The sequence below is a fragment of the Cebus imitator genome, unplaced genomic scaffold (assembly GCF_001604975.1).
Source record: "Cebus imitator isolate Cc_AM_T3 unplaced genomic scaffold, Cebus_imitator-1.0 Scaffold517, whole genome shotgun sequence".
NCBI classification, from domain to species: Eukaryota; Metazoa; Chordata; class Mammalia; order Primates; family Cebidae; genus Cebus; species Cebus imitator.
The window spans coordinates 159,853-171,763 of record NW_016107832.1 but is presented as its reverse complement, the minus strand read 5'-3'; the positions used below and the strand labels follow the sequence as shown (position 1 = coordinate 171,763).

Below are 11,911 nucleotides of genomic sequence, written 5' to 3'. Positions count from 1 at the left end.
ATTCTTCACCAATGCTGGTATGTACACCCCCAAGATGAAAATCTTTCAACGATGTTTTGCCCCCTTTCACATGAATCAGCTATTCAGACGTTGCAGGAAATAGGTTATTTTTAACCCCAAGTTCAAAATCTTTCAGTGAGGGTTTTTATCTTTTCCTTTAACACTAATCAACTGTTTCTAAAGATGCAGGAAACAGGCTATTTTATTAATGGGAAAAACGAAGGCACAGGGCACATCAGTTCAAGATAAGACAGAGATTTTTTAACTCTTAATCCATTAGGGCAATGATAAGACAACAGTTACTAGTAAGATGACTGAACAGTAGAACAGTCTAGGATAGGGAATTGCTAAAAGTGACTGCCTGTACCTGTTCTCTTCACTTAGTAGTGCTGCTAATCTCTCATGTACCTATGTACTGGAAACTTCAACAATCTTTGTTGATTCATTTTTTATAAGATTTTTTATAACCACGCTATCCATTTCTCCCTTACCTCAAATAATATAAAACTCTTATTCTGTACTTATCATCATTGGCGGTGCTAAAGTTCACTATCAATATTAGTTACAGCCTTTAGGTTTTATTTCTCAAGTTAAATTTATATTAGTGGCAGACAGCTGCAAAAAAAAACCTGGCAATAAATTTGGTGTGGGGGGAGTAACATTTACATACATTGCATTCACAAAAAAGGATATGTTTTTTTGTGTGTATCTTAATACATAGCATTTAAGGAATTAATGTTACATCCTAGAAATAATTTCCAACTTTGCAGAAGACAAAGGGGGAAAGCAGGCTATGCAAACCAGTGCCAGTGATATTTTACTCTTTCATAACTAAAAATGTGGAAATTAAGAAAATAAAAATAAAGAGAAAATGTGAAGGGCTCTTACTTTTCTCTCACACAAGGTTCTGGTATGAAGTAAAGCCAACTGCCCATAGAGTTAGATACTTGCTTAATAAGAGTAGATAGGCAGGGGCCAGGTGTGGTGGCTCACGCCTGTAATCCCAGCACTTTGGGAGGCCAAGGTGGGTGGATCACCTGAGGTCAGGAGTTCAAGACCAGCCTGGCCAACATGGTGAAACCCGTCTCTACTAAATATACAAAAATTAGCCAGGCGTGGTGGTGCATGCCTGTAGTCCCAGCTACTTGCGAGGCTGAGGCGGAAGAATCGCTTAAACCTGGGAGGTGGAAGTTGCAGTGAGCCAATATCATGTCACTGCATTCCAGCCTGGGCAACAGAGTGAGACTCTGTCTCAAAAGAAAACAGTAGGTAGGCAGGATTGAATTCCTCAGAGGTTTAGACTCATTCTTCAAACTGCACATACCTGACAGTAACATGTATAGTACCTTCTATAATTAAAAATATTGCTTATTAAATAGTTGCTTGCAATTAAATTGTTATAAGTAGCTCTTCTCCGATAAAACACCAAATGGCGGATGACTCCGGTGCGCCTGGAGGCCCCGGGGGCCCTGGGATGGGGAACTGCGGTGGCTTCCGCGGAGGTTTCGGCAGTGGTATCCGGTGCCGGGGACGCGGCCGCGGAGCTCGCGGAGGCAAAGCCGAGAATAAGGAGTGGATGCCTGTCACCAAGTTGGGCCGCCTGGTCAAAGACATGAAGATTAAATCTCTGGAGGAGATCTATCTCTTCTCTCTGCCCATCAAGGAATCTGAAATCATTGACTTTTTCCTGGGGGCCTCTCTCAAGGATGAGGTTTTGAAGATTATGCCGGTGCAGAAGCAGACCCGTGCTGGCCAGCGCACCAGGTTCAAGGCGTTTGTTGCTATTGGGGACTACAATGGTCACGTTGGTCTGGGTGTTAAGTGTTCCAAGGAGGTGGCCACTGCCATCCGTGGAGCCATCATCCTGGCCAAGCTCTCCATTGTCCCCGTGCGCAGAGGCTACTGGGGGAACAAGATCGGCAAGCCCCATACTGTCCCTTGCAAGGTGACAGGCCGCTGTGGCTCTCTGCTGGTGCGCCTCATCCCTGCGCCAAGGGGCACTGGCATTGTCTCAGCACCTGTGCCCAAGAAGCTGCTTATGATGACTGGTATCGATGACTGCTACACCTCAGCTAGGGGCTGCACTGCCACCTTGGGCAACTTCGCCAAGGCCACGTTTGATGCCATCTCTAAGACTTACAGCTACCTGACCCCCGATCTGTGGAAGGAGACTGTATTCACCAAGTCTCCCTATCAGGAATTCATGGACCACCTCGTCAAGACCCACACCAGAGTCTCTGTGCAGAGGACCCAAGCTCCAGCTGTGGCTACAACATAGGGTTTTTATACAAGAAAAATAAAGTGAATTAACATTGCAAAATAAATAAATAAATAAATTGTTATAAGTAATATAATATGTAATTAAATAACTATAATATGTATCATTTAACACTTCTGAAGATTAAAACTGTTTTGAAATGATTATGTTAGAGAAACACAAATTAAGCTACAATGAGATATTTCTCAGTTATCAAGTTAGCAAAAACATAAAAGTTTAACAAATATTCTGCTGGTGAAACTGTGAGGAAACAGACCTGTAATTTCACAGTTAAATTGCAAAGTGGTACAATCCCTGTGATGAGCAATTTAACAATGCCAAACAAAATTACAAATGGATTTACCCTTTAACCTACCTGCCAATCTCACTTTGAGGCATTCAGCATACCAATATGCCTATGCATGTATAAAACAAGGTAAGTTCAAGGTAATCACTGCAGCACCATTTGGGACAGCAAAGGATTAAAAACCCTTCAAGTGTCTGACAACAGGAGACTGAGCAAATAAACAATAATGCAGTTCACTCATGGAATACTATATAGCTGCAAACAAAGAATGAGAACACTCACTCTTTTGATATGCAAAGTTCTCCAGAAGATATTTATGTAAGAGAACATATACAGTATGTGACTTTAAAAGTAAGAAATGAGAGGCAAATAAGACTATTTATTCACAATTGTACTTGCATTTGAATAAAGAAATACTAAAATACATAAGAAACTAATAAGAATGTTATCTACAAGGAACTGGGGGACAGGTGGATGAGGACAGGTGTGTAAGAGTGTGACTTTTCTGTGTATAACTTTTTACATGGTTTTGATTTATGAGCCATGTGAATATATTATGTATCCAGAAAAAATTAAGGCTGGGCATGGTGGCTCATGCCTGTAATCCCAGCACTTTGGGAGGGCAAGGCAGGTGGATCATCTGAGGTCAGAAGACCAGCCTGGGCAACATGGTGAAACCCCGTCTCTACCAAAATACAAAAATTAGCTGGGTGTGGTGGCAGGTGCCTGTAGTCCAAGCTACTCAGGAGGCTGAGGCAGGGGAATAGCTTGAACCTTGGAGGCGGAGGTTGCAGTGAGCTGAGATTGCACCACTTCACTCTAGCCTTCGTGATAGAGTGACACTTTTGTCTCCAAAAAAAAAAAAAAAAAAAAGAAAGAAAGAAAAAGAAAATATTAAATCTAATTTAAAAAAACAAAATGCTCATGTTATAATGTTAAAACCAAATACAAAATTATGTAGACACTACAATCACAAATATGTAAAAATATCATACACAGAAAAAGGAAAAGAAAATGTTCTAGAATGTTTACAGTAATTGTCTTTCGGTGGTGGCAGTACATATTTTTTCTTCCCTGAGTTTTCCAATTTAGTTATAAAATATAGATTTCTTCAAGAGGGTAAAAAATGCCTCATTCTTCCAAATGTTTCCATTCATAATGTGCTTTATTCAATAAGTGACATTCAGTTCCAAGTACCCTCACACTTAATATTCAGAATATAGTAAGAAAACAAATACTTACGAGGACAGCACTATGGCAACAGCATCATTGAGGACACTTTCACCAAAAAGAAGTGCATAGAGTTCAACATCAACTTGAAGCTCGTGGAATATAGCAAGAACAGTCACTAGCAAGGAAAAAGAGCCAGAGAAATACTTAGACATTACAAATATAACATATTCTCCTCAGTAGATGACTATAAGAATTATTTAGAAATTCATTTCTTCTTCCTGGAATTCAATCCTAATAAACATTCTTTTACCATATCAAAGACCCTATAATTTTATATAAACATTTTTTTTTCTAATTGTGTACCTGTACAAACTTCTCCTTTCTCTCTCTTAAAAATGGCTGAAAGTAACCTTGAAGAACTGAGTTGGCCTATATTCTTCATGCAAATGTTAATAATCACGTCTTGTACATTTTTTCCCCATAAAGAATATATTCAGAATTTCTTATAGACCAGGTAGTTATAAATCTTTAATGGAGAAGAATATTATGAAAAGAATCTAATGTTGCAAACTTCATTTGTTTCTCGGGGCCTTACAACTCACTTGTACTTGACTTACAAATTGCATGCACACAGGTTTAGCAAAGACAGTAGGAAAGGCAAGTTTCTTGTTTTTATGATTGTCATGATCTCGGCCCACTGCAACCTCCACCTCCTGGGCTAAGGCAGGAGGATCGCTTGAACCCAGGAGGCGGAGGTTGCAGTGGGCCGCGATCACGCCACTGCACTCCAGCCTGGCAACAGAGCAAGACTCCATCTTAAAGAAAAATAAAATTAAAAAAAAGAACAAATCCTCCTTTTAGGGAAGTAATTATATGAGAAAGCTTAGAAAATCAGATGAGATTGAAGTTACATTATAACTTTAATTACTAAATCACATAACTCACTAAATAAACCCAAGCAGACATGGAAGATTAATGTAACCAGAGGTGAGAGAACCTTTTCAAATGCCAATCATAAAAACAAGAAACTTGCATCTTAAATTTATTTAAAATTTTTTATTTTTTTAGAGATGGGGTTTTGCTTTGTGACTCAGGATGGAGTGGCACAATCACAGCTCACTGCAGCCTCTAACCCTAAGGTTCAAGTGATCCTCCTGCCTGAGCCTCCTGAGTCACTGGGATTAAAGACATGAGCCACCATGTCCAGCATATTTTAAAAGCTATAGTTTCTACTACAAAGCATTGCAGCTGGAATATACTGATACCAAAGCTCACCAAGAGAGGGGGAGAAGGAGCGTGGAGCAATAGCGTAGAATTTCGAAGACAGAACCCATAGCTCACCCTTGTAAGAGCAAGTTAACAATGGCAAAATAGCCGAAATGGGGCAAGTGCCTACAATAGTCCTACCAAACAAAACCAGAAAGTTGAAATAATGTAGCCAAGCCAATGGACTCAGATTTCTCATAGGATTTGAAAAGTTGAGAAGCTTGCTTATAATGAAAGGACACAGAAACCAGAGTCTACTGGCTCCTTGCAAAAACCATCCTATCTTCATGTTGATAATGGGAGTAGCTACAAACAATAAGAGGACAGCCTTGGTGGTCTTTAGGGAAGCAATTTAATTTCCAGTTTTAAAAATGCTAAACTACACAAATGTCGCTGTAAAATGGCCCTCTAACTAATCTTCTAAAATCTTTTTTTTTTTTTGAGACAGGGTCTCACACGTCACCCAGGCCGAGTGAGACTGCAGCCTTGCCGGGCGCGGTGGCTCAAGCCTGTAATCCCAGCACTTTGGGAGGCCGAGGCGGGTGGATCACGAGGTCAAGAGATCGAGACCATCCTGGTCAACATGGTGAAACCCCGTCTCTACTAAAAATACAAAACATTAGCTGGGCATGGTGGCGCGTGCCTGTAATCCCAGCTACTCAGGAGGTTGAGGCAGGAGAATTGCCTGAGCCCAGGAGGTGGAGGTTGCGGTGAGCCGAGATCGCGCCATTGCACTCCAGCCTGGGTAACAAGAGTGAAACTCCGTCTCAAAAAAAAGAAAGAGACTGCAGCCTCATTGCAGCTCACTGCAGCCTCAAACTCCTAGGTTCAAGTAGTCCTCCCACCTCAGCCTCCCAAGTAGCTAGGACTACAGGCACACATCCCCATGCTCAGCTAATTTTTTTTCTTTTCGTTTTTTTGTAGAGACAAGGTGTTGCTATGTTGCCTAGGCTGGTCCCAAACTCCTAGTCTCAAGTAATCCTACTGCCTCGGCCTCCCAAAGCACTGGTATTCATAGGCATGAGCCACTGTGCCCAGTCAAAATAATCTCTCGCAGAGTATTGAACAAATTTTTCTCCTTCCCATAAGGCCCTGTGTTATCAGAGTAACACAGGAATTCAGAAATAACCTTAGGATCCTATCTTTAATTGTGCTGGATGACAATTAAAGATGATTAACTTACAAGGTTAAAAGGTAAAACAACATCCTGGCCAACATGGTGAAACCCCATCTCTACTAAAAATACAAAAAAATTTAGCTGGGCATGGTGGCGCATGCCTGTAGTCCCAGCTACTCGGAAGGCTGAGGCAGGAGAATGGCTTGAACCCGGGAGGTAGAGGTTGCAGTGAGCTGAGATCATGGCACTGCACTCTAGCCTGGAGACAGAGCGAGACTCTGTCACAAAAAAAAAAAAAGTAAAACAAAACAAGCTTCAACGAAAGTCTTAAAGCATGCTGAAAGAAAACGTCCATCCTCCTCAAAAACATCAGTCTGTGTTCCTACCCCAACCTTTCCATTCCATATCTTCTCCAAATTCCTAACTTGAATGTAGCTGTTAAGTTTACCAATGCCGTACCGTATCAGGAAAACTAAAACTTAACTCAGTACAATTAAATTCATTCTGGAATACAACTTTTAGAATATCTGACACTAAAAGCACAGGGGAACAAGCTGTGTTAACATTAAACAGGCAACTGTATAATCATCATCAAGCCAATTTTATAAACACAGTTCTTTTGTATATTAAAGTTCTCCAATGACTCCAAATCATACCTGTATTAACACAACTGCCTTCTAACAATCTTTTTAAAACATTTTTTCTTACTGTTAAATGCACATAGGTGAACAGAAACAGAAAGACTTTTAGGGAACTGGTTTTCTAAAAGCTTGAAAGGAAATATGTAATTATTACCCATTTAACCTCATCTATAATCTAGTTCATATTCTTCTGTGCCCAATCACTAGGGATAAAGACCAACATGAATTTCTGAAGAAAATATCTTATAGTCCTTATTGAAACAGCATCAACTTGTAGATCAGTAATAGGCAAATGTAATTTAAAAGAGTAAAGAAAAAAAAAACAAATTTGTGCTGAAGCCAAAAGGAATCATGAATTTTATTTTTTCCTCCCCAGTTAGAAAGTATAGCACTAAGGAAGTACCTAATCATGAATTCTACACCTCAAAGAAAGAAAAACCCACATGTATTTGACTGCAAAACAATGTACTTCAAATACGTAAACTCCATTCACATAAAACATACCTGGATCAGTTGCTGATACAATGGCACCAAACAGAAGGCAATCTGTAAAGTAAAAATCTCCTGCCAGTTGTCCAGTTACCTTCATCAGTGTTACACAGCCATACATTATTGACCTGTTCAATGTTTTTTAGAAAAAAATCAACTGTTAAAAAAATTAGGATACAGTAAGAATAAGAAGATTGGTTTACTGTAGCACTTTGTGACTAATCCCAAATTTAATTCATGTCATTGAAATATGGTAATACCTTGGCCTTAAGGAAAATTCAAACAACTTATTACCTATGTGAATACTGCAAAAGTCTTTAGACCTCATCAAGAATATAACACTGCATAAATTAACAATATATTATTTTAAAATTATAATTTGAAGGCTACAAAGTATTTTTTTTTTCCTCTAAAGCTAAATTGTTGTAGGACCATTCCAAATGTGATTTATTTGTCCCCATGCCAATAGAAGTTTCCATGTAGGTGAAAACGAGTTACTGTAAAATGCAATTTGGATAAAAGGAGGATCTCTCGCCAAGGGCCCCAATGAGTGGCACACAGTCTACTATCACCGACAGGACTTAGCTATATGGCTACAGGAAGAGGAGTAAGGATGAAATCTCAGCATGACCCTCTCACCTCTGCTCCATCCCCATCCTCACACTATTCCTCTCAAGACTCATTCTTTTCAGAGGAGGGCTCTCCCAGGAAACTCCCCAGAGCCTCCGCCACCTTCCATCAGCCATACCCGAATCCTAGGGTGTAGTGCTAGAAGCATAGCACCGGAGGATCTCGTTCCTGCCTGGAGAAGTTCATCAAGTGAGAAGTCGTCGGCTACAAAGTATTTTAAGTTTCAAATACTTACCCAATAACGAAACAAGAAATTGCTGTTCCAAGAAAAGCGTATGCTAGGATAGACCCGAGATTTCGAAAGAAATGTCTCTGACAAAAAAAAAAAAGTTACACTGTGTTAGAATACTTACCAGTTATTAGAAAAAGAAAAGGTTTTCTATGCTATGCTAATATTAAATCCATTATTTGCAAGGATAAATAAGAGAAAGCATTCTTGTACAGGTGTAAATTTCAGCATCTAAAAAGAATAAGGAGAGGAGAAAGGAGGGGAATCTGGACAGAACAGCCCATTTCTGAAGTGTCAAATATTACAAAGCCCACCGAGTTTAAGGTTGTTCAAAGTATATGAAAGACAAAAGGACTTACCCTTTTTAGGCTATAACCTGCGTAAAATATGATAGGAGGAAGTAATATGTTGAAAAATACTTCTGGATCAAAAGTAACCTGTTAAAATAAAGCGTTATTTTAGATCAGTTCCCTAGAAGACTTCATATTCCATTACCAAATGATCAAAAAGAAAAAAACAATTAAACGTTAAATGACTCAAGGCAAGAACATCACTGTGTTAACTTAAAAATATTTCACATAGGATAGCTTCTGTTCTACTTCTCAACCAAACTACCAGGAGACAGCACTGGAACAATCAGTTAAGCCCTATCTGCAGAAAGTGTATTAAAATACTATGCTATTAAAAAAATGTTTTGGGAGGCTGAAGCAGGAGAATTGCTTGAACCCGGGAAGCAGAGGCTGCAGTGAGCCAAAATTTCGCCACTGCTCTCCAGCCTGGGCGACAGATTACAACTCCATCTCCAAGAGACAAAGAAATTAAAAATAGGGCCGGGCACAGTGACTCACTATAATCTGTAATCCCAGCACTTTGGGAGGCCAAGATGGGCAGATCACCTGATGTCAGGAGTTCAACAACAGCCTGACCAACATGGTGAAACTCCATCTCTACTAAAAATACAAAAATTAGCCGGGTGTGGTGGCACATCCCTATAATCCAAGCTACTCGGGAGGCTGAGGCAAGAGAATCACTTGAACTTCGGAGGCGGAGGTTGCAGTGAGCCAAGATCGCACCACTGCCCTCCAGCCTGGGTAACAGAGTGAGACTTCATCTCAAAAAAAAAATTTAAAAAGTAAGAGAAAGCATGAACATTATTTTTGCTTTAAATAAAAGAAACCCAGCTGGGTACAGTGGCTCATGCCTGTATGCCCAGCACTTTGGGAGGCTGAGGCAGGTGGATCAACTGAGGCCAGGAGTTCAAGATCAGCCTGACTGACATGGCGAACCCCTATCTCTACTAAAAATACAAAATTAGCCGGGCATGGTGGTGCATGCCTGTAATCTGCACTACCCAGGAGGCTGAGACAGGAGAATTGCTTGAATCTGGGGGGCAGAGGAGCTGAGATCACGCCACTGCACTGTTTCTGTACGACCCAGATTTCTACTTCTGACAGCCCACTCATTTTAAGACCTAGTCACCATAAAAATGCAAATGTCCCCTTCTGTTCATAAGGCTGCAGTAGAATGTGACATGAACACAAAGCAACTATACACATATCCATGCTAAAACTTCATTTACTAGAACTTTTAAGGAATTGGAATGTTCCACAGGTGGAAAGAACTCTTGCTGCAAGGTAAACCTCAAGTTCATATGAAATTTTAAAAGCATTAAAGATGGTCAGAAACACAATCAGGTAGCTAAAAAGTCAAGTCCTGCCTGTACTCCTAGCACTTCAGGAGGCTGGAGTGGGTGGTTCGCTTGAGCCCAGGAGTTTGAGACCAGGCTGGACAACATGGCGAAACCCCAACTCTACTAAAAATACAAAAATTAGCCACGTATAGTGGCACATGCCTGTAGTCCTAGCTACTCAGGAGGCTGAGGTTGGAGGGTCACCTGAGCCTGGGAGGTGGAGGTGGCAGGGAGCTGAGATTGTGCCACATAACTCCAGCCTGGGTGACAGAATAAAACCCTGATTTCAAAAAAAAAAAAAAAAAAAAGTCAAGTCCTGCCAATGCAGCAGACAGAAGTGAAGGCAAACAGTAAAGGGTAGAGAAAACAAAGAGACATGAGCGAAGTGGCACTGAGAAACGTCATGATAGAAACTATGAGGGAGACAGGAGAAAGCAGCTCCAGGGATGCCTGGGAGTCAGTACAATTGCAACTCAAACTTGAACATAAAGCTTTATGCACAGCATGGTACAATAACTCAGACTCACACTTAGGGCCGCTGAAGTTGTGCCAGATTGTGAATCAAAGAAATATTACATTGTGATCAGTATAGAATACAAGCAAGGCAAGAAAGAATTCAAAGAAATATTAATAGAGTATTTTAGGAATTATCAAATAAATTCAGTGTGCTAAAGTACTATAAAACTATCAGGACCTGCCGGGCGTGGTGGCTCACACCTGTAATCCCAACACTTTGGGAGGTCGAGACGGGGGGATCACTTGGGGTCAGGAGCTAGAGACCAGCCTGCCCAACATGGTGGAACCCGTCTCTACTAAAAAATACAAAAATTAGCCGGGAGTAGTGGTGGCAGCCTATAATCCAGCTACTCGGGAGGCTAAGGCAGGAGTACTGCTTGAACCCAGAAGGCAGAGGCTGCAATAAGTGAAGACGGCGCCACTGCACTCCAGCCTAGACGACAGAGTCAGACTTTGTCTCAGAAAAATAAATAAATAAAAATAAAACTGTAAGGACCATCTGCAAATGGAAAGAAACGCTTATAGATTCTGCTTAACTCAATCCCAGTCTCCATTTATCACAAGCTGTAAACAACCCAGAGTAAAACAAAAAGAGTCATACTACTTAGCCTCAATCAGAAAATGAGTCGCACAGGCATCTCCATTTCCTTACATATTACGTTTGTTAATTGAGGTTTTACCTCATTTTAAAAGACTCATTATTTTAAATATCATTTAAAATTCATTACTTATTTTCTCCTGAATCATTCTGCTGTTAGACACACACAAAAATAAATTAATTCAAAGATTTCCTTTAAGAACTTACCTTTCTAAGCATTTCATTATCTTGAACATTATTGAGTTCATGTGAACTAATCTCTCCTTTCAGCGTATACTCATAAAATTTTCCGCTAACATTTACCAGTAAGGTAGTTGGACTTGACTGCACTTCACAGCTCAGCGTAACATTATTTACATCACTTGGAACGTGAATGCCATACCGAAGCACAAGGCCCACCAAAAGACCTGGAATAAAAGAACAATGTAAGCTCTTCTTGCCAACAGAGATCATTTCTTTTGTATCCCATGCATAACTACGGGTAAGAGAAAATCTCTTATGGTAGATAGTTCCCTGTAGCTCAGAACTGGTTTTTAGATGAAATGCAGTTACATTTTAAAGTCTTACTAAATTCATACAACCAACAGCCCAATCTTCATATAATCCAGTGAAACAGGAGAGAAAAATATTCCCTAGGCAACAGCACAGATCCCTGCATTTCTAGATCAATATTTAAATAAGTAATGAGGGAGGTAACAAAAGGAGAAAATATCTTCAAATCATCTGTAGACAGAATATGCTCCAAGGTGTCCCAACTCGGCAGTGCAATCATGTCAGAAATCTGTTTTCTGGCCGGGAGCAGTGGTTCACGCCTGTAAACGTAGCACTTTGGGAGGCTGAGACGGGCAGACTGCCTGAGAGCTCAGGAGTTTGAGACTAGCCTGGGCAACATGGCAAAACTCCACCTCTACTAAAATACAAAAAATCAGCCAGGCATGGTGGCAGGCACCTGTAATCCCAGCTACTCAAGAGGCTGAGGTGCAAGAATTGCTTGAACC

The 11,911-nt window shown here is 40.5% G+C and overlaps 2 protein-coding genes across 4 annotated transcripts in view; one reads left to right on the top strand and one right to left on the bottom strand.

Annotated features, from left to right (window-relative positions):
• SLC9A6 (solute carrier family 9 member A6) overlaps positions 1-11,911 on the bottom strand; it is a 63,058-nt gene that overhangs the window by 42,086 nt on the left and 9,061 nt on the right. For all 3 annotated transcript variants that reach the window (XM_017514151.2, XM_017514148.2, XM_017514150.2), the window contains 5 exons: positions 11,121-11,320; positions 8,469-8,546; positions 8,116-8,192; positions 7,266-7,378; positions 3,807-3,912 (listed from right to left, as the gene is read on the bottom strand). In XM_017514151.2, the coding sequence (XP_017369640.1) occupies positions 3,807-3,912; positions 7,266-7,378; positions 8,116-8,192; positions 8,469-8,546; positions 11,121-11,320 (574 nt within the window). The remainder of the gene's footprint in view (positions 1-3,806; positions 3,913-7,265; positions 7,379-8,115; positions 8,193-8,468; positions 8,547-11,120; positions 11,321-11,911) is intronic.
• Positions 1,415-2,320, top strand: LOC108292971 (40S ribosomal protein S2-like). The gene has a single exon (XM_037733333.1). It carries the CDS (start codon positions 1,430-1,432, stop codon positions 2,276-2,278), a length of 849 nt encoding a protein of 282 aa, XP_037589261.1. The 5' UTR covers positions 1,415-1,429; the 3' UTR covers positions 2,279-2,320.

Bases quoted from the DNA above. Each gene is read 5' to 3' on its own strand.
- LOC108292971 (XM_037733333.1), top strand. From the start codon at position 1,430: ATGGCGGATGACTCCGGTGCGCCTGGAGGCCCCGGGGGCCCTGGGATG.